We start from the raw sequence: 25077 nt of genomic DNA, 5'->3' as shown, positions 1-25077 counted from the left end.
AGCTTTGCATTTCACATTATAAATACTGCAGAGAGCGTCGTCTGCATCAAGTTTTGAAAAGCGTAGCCACCCCTGAGACCCTGTCGGCTAGACCTGAACCAAAATTTCGCCCTGACTGATTTAACGTGAACAGGCACTCTAACGCAGTTTGGTCAATACCCTTAAAAGAAACCGAGTTCGATACCCAACCCCAGTGAGGACAATTCACCAAGTCTGAAAATACAGAAAAGGCCACTGGGGCTCTGTGAAGGTCTACCTGAGCGCTTTGAGGGACAGGTTGGTGATTGAGGTGCAGGAGGCGAGGTCCAGGTGCTTCAGCTTGGGACAGAATTTACTCAGACTGTTACAGGTGCTGCACCAGAGAGGAGAGAGAGAAGATAACATTCAAATAAATGAATAAATACATGGATTAATTAGTTAAAATACAAGCAAACGTTCGCTCCCACTGTGCATCTCGGAACGACCTCTGGTCGAAAGGCTGCATCTTTAGTAGCAGCACCGCTAAAAGACATTTTCCAGAAACATGATACGCATCATTTCGACACTAAAATAACAGCATTATTGAAATAAATAAATAAATAAATAATTTTTTGCTGTCAGAATACTGAGCAATCCTATTGTTTTGTTTAAAAAAGGTTACAGGCACAGACATACTCACACTCACACTGTAAGATCACCTGGATTTTACAGAGGTCTGTGTTTATTTAAAGGGTCATTACTGCTATTTAAGCAACAGAACCCGAGAGGTTGATGTGAAATAACCTCACAGCCGTGATGTTATTGGTGATGACTCACTCCTCGAGCGTTGTGCTGCTTTAATGCAACAGTTAAAAAAGAAATGAATAAACTGGGCCGTGAACACGGCATTTAATATGTTTTAATGTTCAAAGCAATGACGTTCAAACGGCTCGAGCGTCTCCCACAGCTGTTAAAGTCGTTGCTTAGCAACGGCGTCTCAGTGGAGCGATGCACTGTTTGTGAAAAACCTGTGATGTTATGGTGAAACAACAGCACAGTTAGAACGCCTCTCAACCAATCAGCTCGCCTGGCCGGAACTCGCTGTTGTATAATGGTAAAATACCATATGTTAGAACAGAACAGGACTCAGAACCATCAGTCAACTGGGGCAGTCGCGGGCTGGAGGTTAGGGAACTGGCCCTGTGTCCGGAAGGTTGCCGGTTCGATCCCCAGAACCGACAGTCCATGTCCTTGAGCAAGACACCTAACCCCCAGTTGCTCCCTGGGCGCTGTGGATAGGGCTGCCCACCGCTCCGGGCAAGTGTGCTCACTGCCCCCTAGTGTGTTTGTGGTGTTTCATGTGACCTCCGCATTTAACCCATCCGTGCAGTGAAACACCCACATACACACTCGTGAACACACACACTAGGGGGCAGTGAGCACACTTGCCCGGAGCGGTGGGCAGCCCAATCCACAGCAGTTGGGGGTTAGGTGTCTTGCTCAAGGACACCTCAGTCATGCACTTGTAACTGTTTATTTAAGATGTTACCTGAACATTACGCTGCTACTCTCTACCTGCACTGTACACTTTATATACAGATCACTGTTTACACCACTAGTACTTCTGCATTTACTGTACTGGACTGCAATTCACCAGCACATTCCTGTCTATATATCCGATACACTTGAATAGCTGACTATGCACATACTGTCTATATGTCCAATATACCCGTTATAACCTTTGCCTATGCACATATTGTCTTGTCTTTTACTGTCTTTTGTGTTTGCACTGTTTGCTATTTATCTTTTATTACTGCACTGGAGAAATAGCCCGATAGTGTTTTGTTATACTGTACTAGCCTGTATTGTATAATGACAATGAAGTTGAATTGAATTGATTACTGTCAGCTCAGGGGATCGAGCTGGCGACCTTCTGGTCACAAGGCGGGTTCCCTAACCTCCAACCTACGACTGAATTTCTAAGGAACTAAATGACGAACTACAGATTGTTACCCTCACTGAGAGAACATACTTTTACTGTTAAATTTGTGACACTTTTTTTTTTTTTTAATCTTTATTTTTTTCATTCATAACTTAATATTCAACATGAGGGCACTTGTTCAGAAGATCCTCACACGCATTTACAAACTAATTCTCCCAGTTTCTCCAAACGTCGCATTGAGAAAGAAGGAGGACGCGTTCAGCAGCCGTTTTTCACAGATCCTCTGCGTTCTCCCCAAACTGGGCGTGTTTATGGCGCATGGAGCCGTAAATACGTCACTGAGATAGAGGACTACTGACCTGTCAGTGATCTTAGTGCAGCCGTTTAGACTGAGCAGCTCAATGTTCCTGCAGTTCTGGGCAAACGTTCTGCAACAGAGGACAAACAACACTTTAACTCTCAGGAATTTAAATTCAAAGACTGTGCTGTTATGTACGCTCACCGGCCACTTTATTAGGTACACCTGTTCAGCTGCTTTTTAACACAAAAAGCTAATCAGCCAATCACACGGCTGCAACTCACTGCATTTAGGCGTGTAGAGGTGGTCAGGTCAACTTGCTGAAGTGCAGACCGAGCATCAGAACGGGGAAGAAAGGGGATTTAAGGGGCTTTGAACGTGGTGTGGTTGTTGGTGCCAGACGGGCTGGTCTGAGTATTTCAGAAACTGCTGATCTACTGGGATTTTCACACACAACCATCTCTAGGGTTTACAGAGGACGGTCCGAAAAAGAGGAAATATCCAGTGAGCGGTCAGTTGTGTGGACGAAAATGCCTTGTTGATGTGAGAGGTCAGAGGAGAACGGGCAGACTGGTTCCAGATGATAGAAAGGCAACAGGAACTCAAATAACCAACCAGAATCTCTGAGGAACGTTTCCAACACCTTGTTGAAAGTCTGACACGAAGAATTAAGGCAGCTCTGAAGGCAAAAGGGGGTCCAACCTTCTACTAGCAAGGTGTACCTAATAAAGTGGCTGGCGAGTGCATTTTAATGTATCACTATCATTGTGATTTACGACAGGTGTTTTTCCACACATCTCCACACTTCACCTGCATTACACTAAAATTAAAACACAATTTGAGCTTTGGGAACATATCCAGAACCCCTCACTGTCCTTCTCCTGGTTACTCCTTACCTGAGTGCACTGTCTCCAACACCTAAACACCCCCTCAGACTGAGCTTCCTCAGGAAGCCTCCACATCGCTTCGAAATGTTCTCCACCACACGGCCCTGCGTTCAACACAGACAGTTATTTACTGTGGAATTCAAACACTTTCAGACACCCTGAACCTCAGTTCATCTTCCCTCCAGACAGTCGCTGCAGCACTGCAGGAGCAGCTTTGAGAAAAAGGTGATGTTCACCACAGTGCAAGAGTCAGAGACCCCCTTCACTTCTCATTTCCAGCCAAAATGGCCATTAAACACAATGAGGAGATTAGATATGAAATAATCCACATGCATAAGGAAGGAGAAAGTCAAAGGAGCTTCTACAGCTGGAGTTTAGAATTACAGAAGAAAATGATCCTCCTAACAACCACCTGGAAGAGCTGGTCGACCACAAAACCCATCAGATAAACAACAGTGAAAGCTTTGATCTCTGAGAGAGAGGAGAAAATCAAGCTGCTTCAGATCTGAAAACATCCACAGGTGCTTCTGTCCATCCTTCCACTGTGAGAAGACCACTCAGCACTACACTCTTAAAAAGATGGTTCTTTAAAAGGTTCTTCGGTAAAGAAAATGGTTCTATATAGAACTCTCAACACTCAAAGAACCACCTGCGTACGTAAAACGTTCTTTGCGTCATAAAACTGTCCTTCAGAGTGATAGAGTCTGTTATATATGGTTCCGCATAGAACCTTTTTTAAAAAAAGGGTTCTATACAGCACCAACAAGGTTTTTTCTATTGTTACAAGCTTGAGTGAGAACCCTTTTTGGGGCTAAATAGAAGCAGATACAACACATTCTCCGTAAATCTGAAGAACAGTTTCACCACGCAAAGAACCATTTAAGCATGGAAAATGTTCTTTGAGTGCTCATGGTTCTATATGGAACCACTGTCTTCACTAAAGAACCCTTGAAGATGCATCTTTAAGAGTTTATGGGTCTGAAAGGATGTGTAGCTGGTCAAGAAGAACCTCACTGAGAAAAGGAGACGGACACATCAAACAGAGAAGCTGAACGATGGGCTGACCGCCCCAGAGTCCAGACCTCAGCACCGCTGAATGGGTTTGATTAGTTCAGAAAATACAACCAGCTTCTCAGACTGAACTTTGGAGGCATGTCAGCAGATTCTTTGAGGAGCTGAAAGCCTCCTGAGAAGAACGGAAGCTGGAATGAAGGGAGAGAGACTCACTGACTGAACAGCTGATGTCAGATTTATCTGTTGCGAGTCACTTTCTGTTATAGGTTTTTATAGCGCTATAAGTTTTTCTATAGGACACTGAAAAACAATTAACCTGTACCTGACGGCTGTTTTGACTGGAAACTAAACACATCACTGTTCTCAGACTGTAAAATTCCAAACAGTGTGATCAAAAATACTGATATATTTCCGTTCTGAAGACTGGAGGCAAGACCAATAAGCATTAGCCACAGAGTCAATTCTATCCACATCATTTCATATACTGCTCAGAGATCTAAAGGTTCTACGTTAGTCACGTATTTCAAGACCTCTTTCTTCTCCAGGGTATATTTTGGGTTGTCCCAAATCGCAAATTATTCAGTAACTGCATGAAATAAATGTCAATTTTTATTTTATTCATATGTAAAATCCCCTCAAATGCACAGAACGTGTGTTTATGATCTCCACATATCACCACATGCTTACAATTTACTTTATTGTTTCCAGAGCAGATCACTGATGAGACGCCGTCTGTTTATAGTTTAGAGCCCAGATTTGGGGAAAAACGGCTCGACTTTCAGTAGAAAAACAAAGTTCAGCTTCTTTTATTATAAGGGTTTAAAATGACGTCACCGTCTATTAGACTGGAGAGAAGAGCTACAGCCTCACACGACGCCCAGCTTCTGAATGGAGCTTATGGAACATGAACGTTATGAAGAACATGACCAAGTGCGGTTTGGGACCACCGGTGGTCTTGAGGTGTTTAAGACATTAAAGATGTGTAAATCTAAAAGTATTTGGCTCTCTTTGTAAACAAAAATGAAAATGCTGATGTTGATCCATTTCTAAACTCTGAACTTCAGTTCAGGCACTTTTAAAATGCTTCTGCATGATCTACCGTTACGGTTTTAACTAAGTATTGGTATCGTTTCTTCAAATACTGATTCATTTTCTCAAATTACTGAGTTATAACTGCTTATATTCCTAAATTATAGACTTACTAAATTGAAATAATGACTTGTAACAAATACCTGAAATAATTACTGCTATTCTGAAATGTAATGAGTTATTATGAGATAATAGGTCAATATTTCAAAAACAGCCAATAACAGCCACTAATTTGAGATTCTAAGGCAACATTTTGAGAACATTGAGTCATTACTTTAAATTTCAGGGTCAATATTTTGTGACACTGCTGCCAGAAAGAGAAAGAGAGGTTTTCTCCTCGTTCAGGTAGGAAAAAGGCTTCCATACATACCTGTGGGGACGTTAGCCTGGTGGCCCATTTGTTGCTCCTAGCCTGTCTAGTTTTGACTAGTTACAACAACACTGCTCAGTGGTGAGGCCATTTAAAGTGGAACCTCGCGTTATTCAGCGACTCTAAACAAAACCTGAAACACTCCGATGTGACTTATTTACACATTTAGACACAAACCGGACTGAGCCTCATTAGCCTGCGTGCTATTTTTGAATGGAAAGTAATGAAGACCACTCAGAACAATCATCGCAAACTGCGTGAAACAAAATAATCTGCTTTTCAATAATAAACGCTTAGTGTTTGGGGTGGGTGGGGGGTCTTTCCGACCTCAATGTCCCTCTGGAAGTCAAAGAGGTCGATCCGCTGCCAGTTACTGCCGTCCAGCGCCAACACGTTCCAGGACTGAAGAAAGAAAAGAAAGACAAACACGGACCGTGTTCAGAGGGTGAGTGAGAAACAACGAGCACAATAGCACAAATCTCACCCCCACGAATCTCATGCAAAAACACGGTGAACAGAAACAAACAGCGAACACACGGACGCACTCGGACTTACTCGAGACACTTGTGCACAGCGGCAAAGTGTGACCACATCCAAGAAGGAAAAAATTCTAGAAAAGAAAATGGAAAAAAAAAAACAAAAAACAAACAGAACACAATATTAATACCAAATATATTTCACAAAAAACAATCCTACATTTTTTAACTCGGGCAACGATGGAGAGGGAGCAGAATAGAGATGGTGAAAGAGTGAGTGTGAACGTGCAGGGAGACAAGCGGTTTCATTTAAAAAGCTCTATAATGTTCATATGATCCACACAGTCGCTCTGACAGACTGTAATACACTACAGGAAGCGTAGGGGGCGATACGGCTTCTACTGTTTCATTTAAAAAGCTCTATAATGTTCATATGATCCACACAGTCGCTCTGACAGACTGTAATACACTACAGGAAGCGTAGGGGGCGATACGGCTTCTACTGTTTCATTTAAAAAGCTCTATAATGTTCATATGATCCACACAGTCGCTCTGACAGACTGTAATACACTACAGGAAGCGTAGGGGGCGATACGGCTTCTACTGTTTCATTTAAAAAGCTCTATAATGTTCATATGATCCACACAGTCGCTCTGACAGACTGTAATACACTACAGGAAGCGTAGGGGGCGATATGGCTTCTACTGTTTCATTTAAAAAGCTCTATAATGTTCATATGATCCACACAGTCACTCTGACAGACTGTAATACACTACAGGAAGCGTAGGGGGCGATACGGCTTCTACTGTTTCATTTAAAAAGCTCTATAATGTTCATATGATCCACACAGTCGCTCTGACAGACTGTAATACACTACAGGAAGCGTAGGGGGCGATACGGCTTCTACTGTTTCATTTAAAAAGCTCTATAATGTTCATATGATCCACACAGTCGCTCTGACAGACTGTAATACACTACAGGAAGCGTAGGGGGCGATACGGCTTCTACTGTTTCATTTAAAAAGCTCTATAAATGTTCATATGATCCACACAGTCGCTCTGACAGACTTTAAATGATTTGTACATCACTGCATTTTGTTTATATTTACGTTTTGCACAGAGTCCCAACTTTGTTTGGAAATGGGTTTGCATGTTCAATAGTTTGCATTAACTCTAAACTCTTATCCTCTGTTCATTCTGCTGGTGTTATTGTCTGCTCTCCGGTGCGGAGGAGAGGAGGATGGGTTCCCCTTTTGAGTCTTGGTTCCCCTCAGTTGTTCTTCCTCTCGCTCCGAGGGTGTTTTGCTTGTTCATGGCGATTTAGACCTGGATTTTCTGCAAAGCTGCTTTGTGGCAACACATGTTGCAAAAAGTGCTTCATAAATAAACGATGAACTGACTTCGTCTATCGCCAAAGGGCGCTTTGATATTTTTGGGCAGATGGTAAAACAAAAGGATCCCAAACTGTATAAGACATGGTGTCAAACCGACGAGGCAGGGTGACATCATTTCGCGCTACACGACTAAAATAACATTCAAACACTCTTAAGAGGGTTCATCGAGGGTTCTTCGAGGGTTCTTTTGTAAAGAAAATGGTTCTATTGAGAACCATGAACACTCAAAAGCCATCCGCATACTGAAATGGTTCTTCAGATTAAAGGGAAATGTGCTGTATATGGTTCTATATAGAACCTTTTTGAAAATGGTTCTACAGAGCACCAAAAATGGTTCTTCCACTGTTATAATGTCAAGCTTTTAATAGACAAAACATTTTTTTGGTGCTACACGAACCACATACAACACATTTCCCATCAATCTGAAGAACTCTCTCACAAGCCAAGAACCATTTCAGTATGCACAGTTTTCAAGTTCATGGATCTAAATAGAACCATTTTCTTTACAAAAGAACCCTTGAAGAACCACTTTTTTTAAAGAGTGCACAGAACACTGCAATAATAACATATCAAATAACATTAAATGCTAATATTAGGCCAGGAAGCCTGAGAACACCACTTTTTCGGACTTTGCTACGTAACGTGGCTTAAAAATAGTCAAGTTTTATGCTTAACGTGTCAAATGTTTAAAGGATCTGTCCAAACACTGAAATTAGGGCTGGGCAGTGTGACGGCGTTTAAAACGTTACTGTGATTAGCTTTTCTAAACATATCACTGACATTGTAGTTGAAGACTGAGCTGCATGGTTCATTATAACGAGCAAAATTAGCCCATTTAACTGGATTTAGTGCCTGTTCAGATTTTTTGGATAGTATTTTTTTTAATGTTGGTTCTTTCTTCTCAGTTCCACATAATTAGATGTCTAAAATAAATAAATAAATAAATATCCTGACAGAGTATTATAAAATCGTTGGTAACGCTTAACCGCAGGCTGCTGTTCATAAGGCTACATGACACAAAGTTGTCATTACCACTGACATAACCCTACATAACTGCTTTATAAATGCTTTGTTCCAACCGCTATAAAAGGTTACATTCGCCAATTTTGATCAACGTCAGCAAAAGCAGCCTTTATGACGGATGACGCCCGTTGTAATTAGCATTTATAAACAGTTATGTAGGGTTATGTCAGTTGTAATGACAACCTTATGTAGTTGTCATGCAGCCTTATGAACAGCAGCCTGCAGTAAAGTGTTACCAAAAAGCATCTCAGTATCATAGTTGTGCAATATTGCCCAGGTCTAAGTGAAAATAGTGAAAAGGTGTTGGCAGTAAGCCCGACAGCCAGCGGTGTGTAGTGCCTGAAGCACAGGGTCTTGAGATGTTACTCTTAAGTCTGATCCTGTTAGACGCTGTTAATCGCACCCCGAGCTGCTTCAGTAACGCAGACCATTGGCCTTGGCAAACACTCGCATGCAAAACAGCCCAGATAAGCTCCATCATCACAGCCACAACATCTGCAGCTACAGCAGAGTCTGCAGACGAGGAAAGCAGCAGGTCTGAAAACGGGCGTTTCTGTGCTCGTGTGTTTGTGAAACGGAGGTTAAAAAAAGACCCACTTTCAACACCTGCAGTTCAACGCGGCCAAACGAGTCGGAGCCGAGTTCGACGCGGCGGCCAAACGAGTCGGTGCCGGGTTCGACGCGGCGGCCAAACGAGTCGGTGCCGGGTTCGACGCGGCGGCCAAACGAGTCGGTGCCGGGTTCGACGCGGCGGCCAAACGAGTCGGTGCCGGGTTCGACGCGGCGGCCAAACGAGTCGGTGCCGGGTTCGACGCGGCGGCCAAACGAGTCGGTGCCGGGTTCGATGCGGCCAAACGAAAAAGTTCAAAAACTGAAACTGACCCAGTTTTACCCTCAAAACCCAAAGGTAACTGACCAGCCAAGACACGTTTGATGTCTGAAGATTCCTCCTCTAGTTTTAGTGCCACTTGAGCTTTGAGGTTAAGGTAGACAGCAAGCAATGGGAGCTTACACCCCAATTAGCACGAGCATGGCGTTCACATTATGGGGCAGTCGTGGGCTGGAGGTTAGGGAACCGGCCCTGTGACCGGAAGGTGGCCCATTCGATCCCCAGCGCCGACAGTACGTGACTGAGGTGTCCTTGATCAAGACACCTAACCCCCAACTGCTCCCTGGGTGCTGTGGATAGGGCTGCCCACCGCTCTGGGCAAGTGTGAACACAACCAGCATCACATGAGTCCAGTCAGAGTGAGATGAGCAGCAGTGAGCAGTGATTGTGTTTTTAACTGCTTTAAAATGACGTCAGACTCAGGAAAACGTCCTTCACACGTCCTTATTAAAGAAGAGCGAGAGGAAGACGTCGTGTTCTGAGACACATAAGCTGGACGTCCGTCCCACCGCCGTCTTTTAAAGTTCAGAGCATGAACTTCGTCTCCTCTGCAGACCAGTTTCTGCTCCGCCGTGTTGAACGGTATAAACTCTCACTGTGACGCGACGCACATGCAGAACGGACTTCAACTTTCTGATAGGGAATGTAATCGGATACAGACATTTACATGGATATTAATCTTATGTTTAATGGATTATTTACAGGATTACCCACCTCAATCACTCTGACAGAAACTGTATTCTGTATGTCAAAAGGCACAAATACCAACTTCTCACCTGGAGAAACTGATTTAAGCTTCACAATCAGACCTTAAACCCACTGTAGAACCTTTGAGGGAACATTTACACTGTTTGTACCTTGATGAACAAGAAATGGACCTGACCAGAACCTTCAGTACTAACAGAGCACATGGTTGGTTTTGATTCTGAGACCATTTGAGGTGGAAACATTGAGCCGGACCTCCTTTCTGAGTCTTCGTGTGACGTTTATACATAAAGAGGTACGACGTGGTGTGAAAAACTTGACGCCTCTGACTTTAAATGGTGATTTCAGGCTTTACAGGCGACTCACGGCAGAACACGCTCACCGTATTTTAGCCTGTTTATAACGACACTTGGAACGACAAATGGAAGCGACTAGAGCCTGAAAGCAGTCTATTTGTCTTTAATGCCATTTCTAGTAAATGTCAGCATTTTGGGGGTGCAGCAAAGAGAATGATGAAAGAGAAAAGGCAAGACAAGTGGAGGAAAGAAAAAGCAGAGAGTGGAGAAGGGGAAGGGCGAAGACGGGACGAGACAGACGGCTCGAGCTGATCCCACACTGACCGTAACAACAGCTCCTTGGGCAGCTTCTTATTGATGATGGCCTCGTCGCTGCTTGAGAACATCTGAGAAGAAGAGCAGAAAAAACATTAAATACACATTTTCAGGGTTCGAGTCCGAGGTCAAGACTCACCCCGACTGCTGACCGATGTGCTAGGCTCTACGGAGCTTTCCTTCTGTTCTAAACAGGCTGGTTTGGTTCTGATCCTGCAGTGGTGCCTCCAACAAAGCGTACCCCCAAACATCTCAACATCTAGCCTCCTACATAAAATGGTTCTTCAGGAGGTCTTTAATAAATAAAATAGCTCTATATAGAACCATATACAGAATATATATACCGTTTCATGCTTAAATGGTTCTTTGCATGGTGGAATGGTTCTTCAGATTGATGGACGATGTGTTGTATATGGTTCTATAAACCACCAAAAAGGGTCCTGCAACAGTTACGAGGTCAAGCTTGTAACAGTAGAACCCTTAATACAGGTAAAAAAAAAACATGTTTTTCTGCTATTTTAACTCCAATAATCTATACCTGACTGCAGAATATATGATTTAAATATCAAAGAAAACCAAAGGCCAAATAAATATTATAAAATATGCAATGAAAGTTCCCCAGGAGTCGAGTCACTGGTGTCAATGAGTAACAAAATGTCTCTTATTTTGAAATAAAAGTCACACCGATGACGTCACTCGACATCCTTTGACCTGTTGTCTGAGGATCTATGAAGAAAAGCTCATGGTGAGTCCACTGAGTCTCTCAGTTCTCAGAGATCTTCTCATTCAGCTCATGATCTCATATGAAGCTTCTAGCTGACGTCACCGGTGTGACCGACTTTATTCTGAGGTCACTGTGAAAAAATAGAAACACAAATGGATTGAATTCCATATTTTAGTGGACGTTCCCTGATGGACAGCGTGTGGTTTGATGTTCTGTAAAATGCATTGATCATTAAAAACGTCTCTGGTGTTTCCTTCATTATGTGGAACACCAGAGACGATCGGTGACGCCAGTGACCCCTATGGAGAGACAGGGAAGTGGACGTTTCTGTAGAATGACCCGTACAATACCTGTAAATTTACTTCAAATCTACTGAAATTATTTCAGTTAAGTTGTCAGTGAACTAGTGGTGAAAAAACCCAAAAGGAAACGCTGTTAATGTTGGCGTATTTGTTAATTCTATGTTTTTGATATGAATGATGGCAGAATTATTGTTTTTGCTGCTCATATTTTCACTCTGGTATAGCTTTGCTTGACTCCACACACAAACCTGTGTCACTGTAAATGTGTGTGAGTGTTTGGGCAAATATGCAACAGCACAGTGTAACAAATCAACAAAACAACCAATATCAGCTACTAATCAAACACAGCTAAGAAGGCAAGAGAGCTAATCAGCTCATTTGGCTTATATGTTAACATCTACATCGTTTGAGATACACTATATTTCCAAAAGTGTTCGGTCGTCTGGCTTCACACGCATATGAACCGGAGTGACATCCCATTCTTAATCCATAGGGTTTAATATGATGTCGGCCCACCCTTTGCAGCTATAACAGCTTCAACTCTTCTGGGAAGGCTTTCCACAAGGGTTAGGAATGTGTTTTTTGTTGGTTGAGGTCAGGACTCTGTGCAGGCCAGTCAAGTTCTTCCACACCAAACTGGCTCATTCCTGTCTTTATGGACCTGCTTTGTGCAGTCATGATGGAACAGGAAGGGGCCGTCCCCAAACTGTTCCCACAAAGTTGGGAGCGTGAAATTGTCCAAAATCTCTTGGTGCTGAAGCTTTAAGAGTTCCTTTCACTGGAACTAAGGGGCCGAGCCCAACTCCTGAAAAACACCCCCACACCATGATCCCCCCTCCACCAAACTTTACACTCGGCACAATGCAGTCAGACAAGTACCGTCTCCTGGCAACCGCCAAACCCAGACTCGTCCATCAGATTTCCAGACAGAGAAGCACCATTCGTAAAAAGTGATTTCAGAGCCACTCGGTTCTCCCTGATGGAAACTGTTTACCTTCAGTGTTTTGTGCTTCTGATCATTTTAATAGACGTCAGCGTCACTAATTAATGACGTCCTATTAAAAGACTGGTTTACCAAGAGAGACGCTGGAGGACTTTCACCTGAAATGAGTTCATGAAGCCAGTCTGGTTATAAAAATGATAACAGGACATCAGAGCCAGAATTACTCTTTTAGTACTTTTACTTTATACTTAAGTACATTTGAAGGGAAATACTTTAGTACTTTTACTCCAGTGGAGGTCTAAAGGGAGGAACTTCTACTTTTACTGGAGGAATATTTTACCTTGGGTGTCTCGATTTTAACTCAACTATATGGTTTGTGAACTTCATATCACTGCATATCAGACACCTCAGTGAGAATAGTCCACCAACCAAAAATATCCAGCCAGCGGCGTCCTGTGGGCAGCGTCATGTGACCACTGATGAAGGACTAGAGGATGACCAGCACAACCTGTGCAGCAGCAGATGAGCTGTCGTCTCTGACTTTACATCTACAAGGTGGTCCGACAAGGTGGCAGTGTCTAATAGTGGACAGTGAGTGGACACAGTGTTTAAAACACTTTAGCAGCACTCCTGTGTCTGATCCACTCAGACCAGCACAACACACACTAACACACCACCACCACGTCAGTGTTACTGCAGTGCTGAGAATGATCCACCACCCAAATAGTACCTGCTCTGTGAGGGTCCATGGGGGTCCTGACCGCTGAAGAACAGGGTAACAGAGTATCAGAGAAACAGATGGACTACAGTCTGTAACTGTAGAACTACAGAGTGCAGCTATACAGTAAGTGGAGCTGATAAACTGGACAGTGAGTGTAGAAACGAGGGAGGTGGTCAGAATGTTACGCCTGACCGGTGTATATGGTCAAATCGACCAGCCCTATAACAAGGCCCAAACTGGACTTAAGTCGACTACAGCCTCTATGGTTTACAAGCCTTGGAAAATACTCTCTTCTCAAATTTTGTTTATTGGCTGCTGACAAACAGGAAACTGAACAACTGGAGAAACTAACTTTCATTTTCTGGCATTAAAACAAAACAGACCAAAAAAAGGCCTGCGGGCTCAAACCTGTGCAAACACAATGGAAACGTACTTCACGTTTTAATGTAATTACTGTGTAATTAAGTTATTCAATGTACGGCGTCTTAAAGGCCAAGAGAAAGGCAGCACTACACGAGCCACAGACTGAGCTACTAAACCAGCGACATCACTAAAACGCTGTTCAGCTCAGTTATCAGTGAAGGACATTTCACAGAATACCAGCTTCAGCGGAGTCACAGACGGAGAAGAGGAGAGCTGCACCAACCACACCAACAGTTTGAGCAACTGTTCACTGAGAAAACGGAAAAAAACAGCAGAAACTGCACCCGCAAGAACTTAACCCTTTAAACGCCGCAGGCCGGTTCCTCACACTCACAACCGCGGAACCTACATCAGCCAGGAAAACTCAATAAGACATAGTAATTACCGAGTAACTCGTGGTAGATGCTTCATAACTCATAGTAATTACCGAGTAACTCGTGGTAGATGCTTCATAACTCATAGTAATTACCGAGTAACTCGTGGTAGATGCTTAATAACTCATAGTAATTACCGAGTAACTCGTGGTAGATGCTTAATAACTCATAGTAATTACCAAGTAACTCGTGGTAGATGCTTCATAACTCATAGTAATTACCGAGTAACTCGTGGTAGATGCTTCATAACTCATAGTAATTACCGAGTAACTCGTGGTAGATGCTTCATAACTCATAGTAATTACCGAGTAACTCGTGGTAGATGCTTCATAACTCATAGTAATTACCGAGTAACTCGTGGTAGATGCTTCATAACTCATAGTAATTACCGAGTAACTCGTGGTAGATGCTTCATAACTCATAGTAATTACCGAGCAACTCGTGGGAGATGCTTCATAACTCATAGTAATTACCGAGCAACTCGTGGTAGATGCTTCATAACTCATAGTAATTACCGAGCAACTCGTGGTAGATGCTTCATAACTCATAGTAATTACCGAGTAACTCGTGGTAGATGCTTCATAACTCATAGTAATTACCGAGTAACTCGTGGTAGATGCTTCATAACTCATAGTAATTACCGAGTAACTCATGGTAGATGCTTCATAACTCATAGTAATTACAGAGTAACTCGTGGTAGATGCTTCATAACTCATAGTAATTACCGAGTAACTCGTGGTAGATGCTTCATAACTCATAGTAATTACCGAGTAACTCGTGGTAGACGCTTCATAACTCATAGTAATTACCGAGTAACTCGTGGTAGACGCTTCATAACTCATAGTAATTACCGAGTAACTCGTGGTAGACGCTTCATAACTCATAGCAATTACCGAGTAACTCGTGGGAGATGCTTCATAACTCATAGCAATTACCGAGTAACTCGTGGGAGATGCTTCAGAACTCATAGTAATTACCGAGTAACTCGTGGGAGATGCTTCATAACTCATAGTAATTACAGAGTAACTCGTGGTAGATGCTTCATAACTCATAGTAATTACCGAGTAACTCGTGGGAGATGCTTCATAACTCACAGTAATTACCGAGTAACTCGTGGTAGATGAGTAATAACTCATAGCAGGCACTAAGTATCTGTAATAAGTACTAAGATTAATAACAGAATACCAAGCCTAGAGTTTAGGGATTAAGAGTAATGAACAGAAGAGTAACACCGCCTCCCTGTGCGTTAGTTTTCACGCCCTTCACACATCTGTGAATTCTCAACACTGCTCTGCTGAATGAAACGGACTCGTTTAATCCTTTTCGAAGAAAACAAAAGATTCTTTATCTGCACGTCACTCATTACGTGACTTAATCTCCACCCACTGGGCGTGGCTTCGGGCCGAAGCGGGCGTGGCCACAGGGGTGACGAAGGAAGATTGACGTTTAGGAGCAGCTGATGGAGATGGAGCTTTATGCGGCAGTGGCTGGAGAAAATCCTCAAATAAACACAGGACGAGCACAAACCCCGGCGAGACACGGGGTCTGCTGGGTTCAGGACCACAAATCAGAGCCTTTAGACACGCAAAACGGGATTGAATGAGGGAAAATCCTGGACGCCCAGCCATTATCAGGGGTGTGGAGTGTCATCACGGCTGTTATTATGCCTGACCAGCCTCTGTACCTTCAGAAACACCTCAGTTCCAGGCTGAGGATCACACATCACTCCATCCACAACACCAACAGCCCGACTGGGCCCACAAAGCTCCAGAACCTCACGTCCCATTAAACTTCACACCGCATTAATGATCACCAAGAACTGGAATCTGACACGTTCACAACCAGACAGCTGCACTTTCTCACCTTTAGCCGGCGGCGGGTTTGGGTGGTATGTCTGTTTTTAAAGCCTGGACAGGCACTTTGTGTACTTTGAGACGAGGCCTGGCTCTAAATAGCCCCATGATCCGAACCATTTGGCATAAACATGTGTGGTTTTACACAAATCCACTCAAGAGGACTCGTAAAGTAGTTGGTAATATTTCCTACACGCTGTAATGTGGCATATTTTTAGCTCCTTCAGCTCCACACGCTGGGCTTGCTTTCATAAACCACACAAAGGAGAGAGGAAGCTGGCTAAACGCCTCCTAATCGGCCGTCTCGACGAACAGGGATAAAAAAATTAGTTAAAAAATATGAACCTTTCATAAAACATAAGCGCCAGTCCAGCGCCATCGACGAGGCAACAAACATAAACAACAACAACAACAGCAAGCTCATCTGGCCTAAGCCTGAAGTTGGCTTCCTATTTGCCAGCTTCGTGATCGAATGTTCCCGTTCCACCTTAAATGCTGCAGCAGTCCTATTCGGCCGCAGGCGCCAGACTGTAGCTGCTGCGCCATTTAAGGTGGAACGGGAAAATTCTATCACGAAGCTGGCGAAGAAGCAAGAAGCTGAATTCAGCGTCTCAGCGACTAGAACAGCAAACAAGCCGAGAACACGGGCAGAAGCGATGCAGCGTGAGCCTGCAAACGAGCAAACGGCAGTGTCAAAGTTGAAAAAAGGAGAAAAAGGTAGAAATCGCTGACCTCAAAGCGACTCCGCGACACCCCGTTTACCTCCTTCCCCATGGCGAGCTAGCTGCTAAAGCCGTCTGGCTCCCTCCGTCTGGCTGGCAGGACCGCAAATCCGGCGTTAAAACGGCACAAACCTGTCACCCTCGCTTCCCACAACTCTCCTACCTCTCATTCTACCTCACTTTCCCCAAACCGTCTTCCTCAACTTCATTTTTTCCGACTTTATCTCGAGTCTAGCAGGGACCGGAGGCTGCGAGCAGCACCGTGATATTAGACAGAGCTTATCAACGTTAGCAGACCTGCCGAACACAGCGGCCGAATTCCAAATGCCATCCTGCTCCCTATGTAGTGCACTACATAGATCATTAATCTATGAACCTCTACAGCCAAATAGTGTTAGCCGGAGATCCGCACAGCACGGCTAAGCACAATCGACTCTCTGTTCCGCAGTTTAAGCGCAGATGCCTTTATTTTGCGAGCTATGTAGTGCCCTACCTAGGGAGCGGGGAGCCATTTGGGACGCAACCTGAGTTAGCCTACAGGCTAACGTCAGGTGAATGTTGTGGGGGGTGCTAGCTGTGTTTGTCAACACAGCTGTGGATTATGGTGGTGTTAGGATGATGTAATAAGCACGACTGTGACTCAAAAACACCGTTATTGTCCTTTATTTGTCTTTTTTGGTCTTTCTCCGTTGGACCGAGCGATTTTACGTTTGTAAACAAAGCACGGAATTGTGGGCAATCTCCATTCACTTCCATTGAAATTCAGACGCGGATTCAAAAAGTCATTTAAACCAGTCGCTGTGATAAATTCGCGTGTATTGTCCGTCTCGAATAAAAGGTTTGAAGGAAATGGGAGTGTTTCTTTGGTGACTGACAGCCTAAAGCTAAAAGCTAGCGGGCTTTTAAAGGCAGGTCTCAGATCAGCAGCACAGCTGATCTTCGTTCACTACTGGCAGGACTTCGAAACTCACATCTGAGGTGACCCCGGGTGATCAAACTGGACAGATGTTATATATATATATATAGAGAGATATATACAGATATGGATATTTATATTCATGATTTTAATCTCCTTTCTCTGGAGCCCGGTTTGTTTACAAACGTGGATTTGGTCTGTTCAACGTTAAGACAGTGACCGGTACCCTCCCAATCCGGATCGTACGAACTTATTCTAGAGTATATATCGAGACAATCGATCCCCGTTGCATGACATTTTTTGGTTATTGTATATTCTGCGCTTTTATGAGTATTTCACGGCCCATGTAAACCGGCAGCGGAACTGTTGTGGTTGTCCCTGTTGCAGCACGGAAGGAACATTTGCATGCACCTGCTCTGTCCATGAGGGAAGGCCTTCTCCAAAAGTATAAATATTAAATAAAACACGTCCTTCATAACAGCCAGACTTCTCCTCCCATCCTTTTCTCGTCTCTTCGTGTATAATCTGTGGTTTTACACATATTAAGCACATTAACTGCATCTTATGTGCACTACTCTCTTTAAAAGTTGGTTCTTTATAGAACCATGAGCACTGATAGAACTGTTTGCATGCTTACATGGTTCTCTGCAGTGGTCAGATGGCTCTGGACTGATGGAGAATGCGTTGTATATGGTTCTGTATGGCACCAAAAAGGGTTCAGGTGTGGCTACGACCTTGACGTTGCAACAATAGAACCTCTTTGGTGCTATATAGAACCATTTCCGTAAAAAGAACACGTTCTCCATCAATCTGAAGAAACATTTCACCATGCAGGGATCCGTTTAAGCCTGCAAATAGACCTTTGAGTGTTACATCACTATATATACACTACACACCCACACATCTCCTCTCCTTTTATCAGTGCTGAGCATCTCACCATTAAAACGTCAGGTAAAAATCATATTTTGTGTTCAAAACAGATCACACGCACGTGAGAGAGAGTTCGGAGTCTCCACAAGACGAATCACACCTCATCAGCTCCCCTAACGCCGTTCACTGTGTATGAATGACCAGTGGAGGACAGTAACTGAGTAACTGAGTAAATGTAATGAGTTTCTGTACTTTAGTATTTTTTGGTGTATCTGTACTGAAGTTTCTCCGTTCTGGACTTTCTCCTTTCACTCCACTACATTTCAGAGTCTAATATCCGACTTTTTCCTCCTACATTCTGAGAAATCTGTCGTTCCTTTTGGTTTCTGTGTGTATAAAAACGTAACATGTCAAAACGAAAGAAGCGCAAAGCCAGAGCACCAATCAGGGCCCAGCGGTCACTTTGTTTAGAGCTGGTTTTGACCTGTTGGTCATACCGACCCAGTGCAGCACGCGGTTCAACGTCAGTGCAGCAGCGTCAAACTTTGGGAGAGTCTGTTCAACATAAATGATGAACTAACCTAACTTTGTGTAAATAGAGCTCAATATAGAAATATGTCCACATATGCAGTCGAGACTGACGCGGCTTTTTTCTGAATTTCTACAAACACCATTTCATTTTATAGTAAATGAGTTTGGGCTGGTTTATGTTTATGAACAGACGCCTACAGATCAACATAGTAAAGGAGCTCATCTGTGATCCTGAGTTTAAAGCCAGTTTTTATTCAACTTAAACTTGGAACTAAGTTGTAAATAAATCTGAAACTGAAACTTTGCTTGTGTGTAAAAAGTGATTTCAGAGCCACTCGGTTCTCCCTGATGGAAACTGTTTACCTTCAGTGTTTTGTGCTTCTGATCATTTTAATAGACGTCAGCGTCACTAATTAATGACGTTCTATTAAAAGGCTGGTTTACCAAGAGAGACGCTGGAGGACTTTCACCTGAAATGAGTTCATGAAGCCAGTCTGGTTATAAAAATGATAACAGGACATCAGAGCCAGAATTACTCTTTTAGTACTTTTACTTTATACTTAAGTACATTTGAAGGTAAATACTTTAGTACTTTTACTCAAGTGGAGGTCTAAAGGGAGGAACTTCTACTTTTACTGGAGTGATATTTTACCTTGGGTGTCTCTACTTTGTCTCTAGTACATGATTTGTGTACTTCGTCCACAGCTGGAAATGACATACAAGTTTAACCAGTTGTGGCCTATTGGTCTTGATGAATAACAGCACACAAAGATCAGGAACACGTTGTGACACAGGCTGATCACAAAATATGTGAGACTCCCGTGAAGCAGAAGTGAATCGTGTTTTACAGGATCATCCACCGACACAGTTTATGACTATAGATCCCCGGAGCAGTTCGAGCAGGAGGAGAAAACTGATCACGCTGACCAACAGGTTCTGAACAATCAGCAAATATTTATCCTGTTCACAGAGAGATCATAACTGGGTCACATAGAGTCCAGCAGCTGTGGATAAAAACACTCTCAGAGCCCAAAGAGGGAAAAATATAAGGGTGTGCTTTGTTTATAAATGTGAAATCCATTTGAAATACACCAAAATGTATCTCAAACACCAACATACATTAACCAAAACTGTGTACACACACACACACACACACACACACACATATATATATATATATGTATATATATACATATATACATATACATATATATATATACATATATATACATATATATATAAATAAATGTACTATATTTCGAAAAGTTTTCACTCACCTATTCAAATCATTGAATTCAGGTGTTCCAGTCACTTCCATGGCCACAGGTGTATAAAGCCGAGCCCCTAGGCCTGCAGACTGCTTCTACAGACATTAGTGAAAGAATGGGTCGCTCTCAGGAGCTCAGTGAAGTCCAGCGTGGTGCCGTGATCGGACGCCACCTGTGCAGCAAGTCCAGTCGTGAAATTTCCTCACTACTAAATATTCCACAGTCCACAGTCAGTGGGATTATAACAAAGTGGAAGCGATTGGGAACGACAGCAACTCAGCCACGAAGTGGTCGGCCACGTAAAATGACAGAGCGGGGTCAGCGGATGCTGAGGGGCATAGTGAGCAGAGGTCACCAACTTTCTGCAGAGTCAATCACTACAGACCTCCAAACTTCATGTGGCCTTCAGATCAGCTCAAGAACAGCGTAGAGAGCTTCATGGAATGGGTTTCCATGGCCGAGCAGCTGCATCCAAGCCTTACATCACCAAGCGCAATGCAAAGCGTGGAATGCAGTGGTGTAAAGCGCCGCCACTGGACTCTAGAGCAGTGGAGACGTGTTCTCTGGAGTGACCAATCACGCTTCTCCATCAGGAAATCTGATGGACGAGTCTGGATTTGGCGGATGCCAGGAGACGGTACTTGTCTGACTGCATTGGGCTGAGTGTAAAGTTTGGTGGAGGGGGGATCATGGTGTGGGGTTGTTTTTCAGGATTTGGGCTCGGCCCCTTAGTTCCAGTGAAAGGAACTCTTAAAGCTTCAGCACCAAGAGATTTTGGACAATTTCATGCTCCCAACTTTGTGGGAACAGTTCGGGGACGGCCCCTTACTGTTCCAACATGACTGCGCACTGGTGCACAAAGCACACGACGCTGAGAGGGAGTCAAATCCTGCAGTGCCAGACGTGTCCCCCTGCTTAAGCCAGTACATGCCCAGGCCCGTCTGAAGTTTTCCAGAGAGCATATGGATGATCCAGAAGAGGATTGGGAGAATATCATGTGGTCAGATGAAACCAAAACAGAACTTTTTGGTAAAAACTCAAATCGTCGTGTTTGGAGGAAGAAGAATGCTGAGTTGCCTTCCAAGAACACCAAACCTACTGTGAAGCATGGGGGTGGAAACATCATGCTTTGGGGCTGTTTTTCTGCGAAGGGGGCAGGACGACTCATCCGTGTTGAGGGAAGAATGAACGGGGCCGTGTATCGTGAGATTTTAAGCCAAAACCTCCTTCCATCAGTGAGAGCATTGAAGATGGAACGTGGCTGGGTCTTCCAGCATGACAATGATCCCAAATACACCCCTCGGGCAACGAAGGAGTGGCTCCATAACAAGCATTTCAAGGTCCTGGAGTGGCCTCCAGGTCTCCAGACCTCAACCCCATAGAAAATTTGTGGAGGGAGTTGAAAGTCCGTGTTGCCCAGCAACAACCCCAAAACTTCACTGCTCTAGAGGAGACCTGCAGGAGGAATGGGGCCAAAATACCAGCTACAGTGTGCAAACCTGGTGAAGACTTACAGGAAACGTTTGACCTCTGTCATCAACAAAGGTTGTGTTACAGAGTATTGAGTTGAACTTTTGTTATTGACCAAATACTTATTTTCCACCATAATTTACAAATAAATTCTTTAAAAATCCAACAATGTGATTTCCTGGATTTTTTTTCTCATATTGTCTCTCATAGTTGAAGTGAACCTATGATGAAAATTACAGACCTCTCTCATCTTTCTAAGTAGGAGAACTTGCACAATCAGTGGCTGACTAAATACTTTTTTGCCCCTGTGTGTGTGTGTGTGTGTGTGTATACAGGGTGTATGTATATGTACATCGATCAGGCATAAGACAGATAGATAGTTTATTGATCCCAGAGGGAAATTGCAGAACATTATCATTTTCCACTTTATCAGCTCCACTTTGTAGTTCTACAGTTACAGACTGTAGTCCATCTGTTTCTCTGATACTCTGTTACCCTGTGGTGTGTTAGTGTGTTGCGCTGATCTGAGTGGATCAGACACAGCAGTGTTACTGGAGTTTTTAAACACCTCAGTGTCGCTGCTGGACTGAGAATCGTCCACCAATCAAAAACATCCAGCTAACACTGTCCTGTGGGCAGAATCCTGTGACCGCTGATGAAGGACTAGAGGATGACCAGCACAAACTGTGCAGCAGCAGATGAGCTGTCGTCTCTGACTTTACATCTACAAGGTGGACCGACAAGGTAGGAGTGTCTAATAGAGTGGACAGTGTTTAAATACTCCAGCAGCACTGCTGTGTCTGATCCACTTGTACCAGCGCAACACACACTAACACACCACCACCATGTCAGTGTTACTGCAGTGCTGAGAATGATCCACCACCCAAACAGTACCTGCTCTGTGAGGGTCCATGGGGGTCCTGACCACTGAAGAACAGGGTAACAGAGTCTCAGAGAAACAGATGGACTACAGTCTGTAACTGTAGAACTACAGAGTGGAGCTGATAAAGTGGACAATGAGCGTAGAAACAAGGAGGTGGTCAGAATGTGACGTCTGATCAGTGTGTATATATAAATGTGTGTGTGTGTGTGTGTGTGTGTGTGTGTGTGTGTGTGTGTGTTTGTGTGCACATGTTGAATTGTCACATGTTTACCTACAGTCTAAAAATAGATCCTTGGATTTTAATCTGAGCGTATCAGTGCGAGACACTGAGAGTAAATCTGAGGTGAGACTCTTTAACCTGCCCGAACTGAGTCGCTTGCATAATCCAACACCCCGTTTAAAGGGGAACTCGCTAATAACTCACTGTCTGAGTGGTAAACAGATAGGTTCAGAGTGGCTTGGCTTGAAAAGGATAAGATTACTTTTCAGTGGTGGTGATAGGAACCAGGACTTTTAGCTTCTTTTTTAAAACAGAGGTGACCTTCACAACCAGTCTGCGGCATCTCAGTCATCAGGCAGTGAATTCAGAACCATTTCATGTAGGAACTTTCTGTGAGGAGCTTTTAATTAAGATTAAGTGACCCTTATTAGTCCCACAGCAGGGAAATTTCACCTCCGCATTTAACCCATCCGTGAAGTGAAACACCACATACACACTAGTGAACACACACACACACACTAGGGGGCAGTGAGCACACTTGCCCGGAGCGGTGGGCAGCCTGATCCGCTGCGCCCGGGGAGCAGTTGGGGGTTAGGCGTCTTGCTCAAGGACACCTCAGTCATGTGCTGTCCGATCGAACCAGTGACCTTCCGGGCACAAGGCTGGTTCCCTGACCTCCAGCCCATGACGGGGGGATGTCTGGTTCCTATCACCACCACTGTGAGCAGCTCTGCTTCTGTGAGATTCTCTGGAAACACCAAACCCCTCAGAACCGGGTCTGTTTACATCTGAACCACTTAATTATGCAGAGATCTGGGGAAACTGGTGGAGTTCCTCTTTAAGAGTCTCTCAATCTCCTGGCTGTGGTTTGGTCATGTCTGTTCCTGCACTGAGGTATCCATAAAATTGAAGTTCTCACACATTTTGGTGGTTTTCTCCAACAAGACTGCACTGGCTCTCTACTCCCACCTCGGGTATGATCTGGACAGGCTTGCCTGGAGCTGATTCCATAGGCTGAGCCATCGTCACAGGTTGTTTACATTCTTAGTTTAGGGGGTTGTTTGACAGACAAGTGGTGATAAAACGTGTGAACTGGTTGTGAAGGCCGCCTCTGTGTCGAAAAAGGAGCTGAAATGGAGAAGTTTAAGCCAAATATGACTTTAAAAGGGGCTGAAATAGATGAATAAACTCGGGGGGGAAGCGTTTAGCAACGAACACAACCAACCACCTAGTCTAGGAGGCGGGACGCGGCGGCTTTGAATTGGCCGTCGCCTAGCAACGCTGAAGACTGACAGCGCTGCTGCGACAGGGAAAATGAACTAAAACGAATCTAAAGAGTAAATTCGGGTTTTTATTAAAACATTAATTAGTTCATAAGTTTTATTAAAAATTCTCAACTCCAAAAAAAAATTAAAAATAAAGTCGGTTTAGGTCGTGTTCGGTTTTTGCCGTTATGCAAATGAAGCGCGCTACGTCAGTCGCTATGGTGACGGTCCCTCTGACAAAACCCAGCATGCGCGGGGCGGGCGCGCGCAGTGCTAGCCTCCTCAGCTACCACAATGGCCGACTTGGACCGCTAAAGCAAAGGGCGGTGGACGGTGCTGAAAATCCACCAACATCGCCCTAATCATTGGCCTTGTTTTCCTTTAAGAGCTGCTAAAATAAACTGGAATGAATTCTGCACACGAATATATGATTATTTCCGATAAATATCCAAAACTTGACGGCGATTACAGAGCCTATTAAAAAGAGCCAGAGAGAACATGTAAACAGAAACCAGCCGGCTTTCAAGTTTTGGCAGCTTCAGTTTGTGACAAAAAAGAAATGACAAGAGTCCCGTTCATGATGGATTTAATCTCTGATTAAAGAAAAAAAAGATCGTTTCGTCCAAAAAAGCAAAGCCTGGTGCTCGTCAGAAAAGGAGAGACTTTTCATCTTTTTGTTTTTGAGAGAGGAGCTCGCTAGCCTGGCTAGCCTAGCCGCACGGCTGAGGAGAAAAGTACGCAGCGTCCTGGCCGCTTTTCTGCGAGAAAACACGACATAACAGACATTTCAGCGCTCAAACATACGTTTTTCTCATTTTCATCGGTTGTTTTTGTTTTTATTTTTTAGACGTGACGGCAGAGGAACGCATGCGGCTCTACTCGGCCGGGGATGAGCTGTGGATAAAGCGCCTGTAAGCGGTGTTTGTGGTGGTTGTTT

General features: G+C 43.9%; 2 protein-coding genes across 2 annotated transcripts in view; one reads left to right on the top strand and one right to left on the bottom strand.

Moving 5' to 3' along the window:
- The window catches only part of fbxl20 (F-box and leucine-rich repeat protein 20), a 34293-nt gene extending 17241 nt beyond the window's left edge, over nt 1–17052 (bottom strand). The window contains exons 1-7 of the mRNA XM_017722769.2: nt 16728–17052; nt 10665–10726; nt 6114–6168; nt 5886–5960; nt 3095–3189; nt 2260–2328; nt 257–352 (exon numbers count right to left, since the gene is read on the bottom strand). Of these exons, the coding sequence (XP_017578258.1) occupies nt 257–352; nt 2260–2328; nt 3095–3189; nt 5886–5960; nt 6114–6168; nt 10665–10726; nt 16728–16769 (494 nt within the window). The 5' untranslated portion in view covers nt 16770–17052. The remainder of the gene's footprint in view (nt 1–256; nt 353–2259; nt 2329–3094; nt 3190–5885; nt 5961–6113; nt 6169–10664; nt 10727–16727) is intronic.
- Nucleotides 17053–24395: 7343 nt separating this feature from the next.
- Nucleotides 24396–25077, top strand: part of cdk12 (cyclin-dependent kinase 12) — a 45074-nt gene continuing 44392 nt past the window's right edge. Inside the window, exons 1-2 of the mRNA XM_017722770.2 lie at nt 24396–24874; nt 24988–25051. The gene's annotated coding sequence lies outside the window, so the exon portion shown is untranslated. The remainder of the gene's footprint in view (nt 24875–24987; nt 25052–25077) is intronic.

Source organism: Pygocentrus nattereri, chromosome 27, assembly GCF_015220715.1.
Source record: "Pygocentrus nattereri isolate fPygNat1 chromosome 27, fPygNat1.pri, whole genome shotgun sequence".
Taxonomy (NCBI): Eukaryota; Metazoa; Chordata; class Actinopteri; order Characiformes; family Serrasalmidae; genus Pygocentrus; species Pygocentrus nattereri.
The sequence above is the reverse complement of the archived record's forward strand: the minus strand, read 5'-3'. Positions and strand labels throughout refer to the sequence as shown.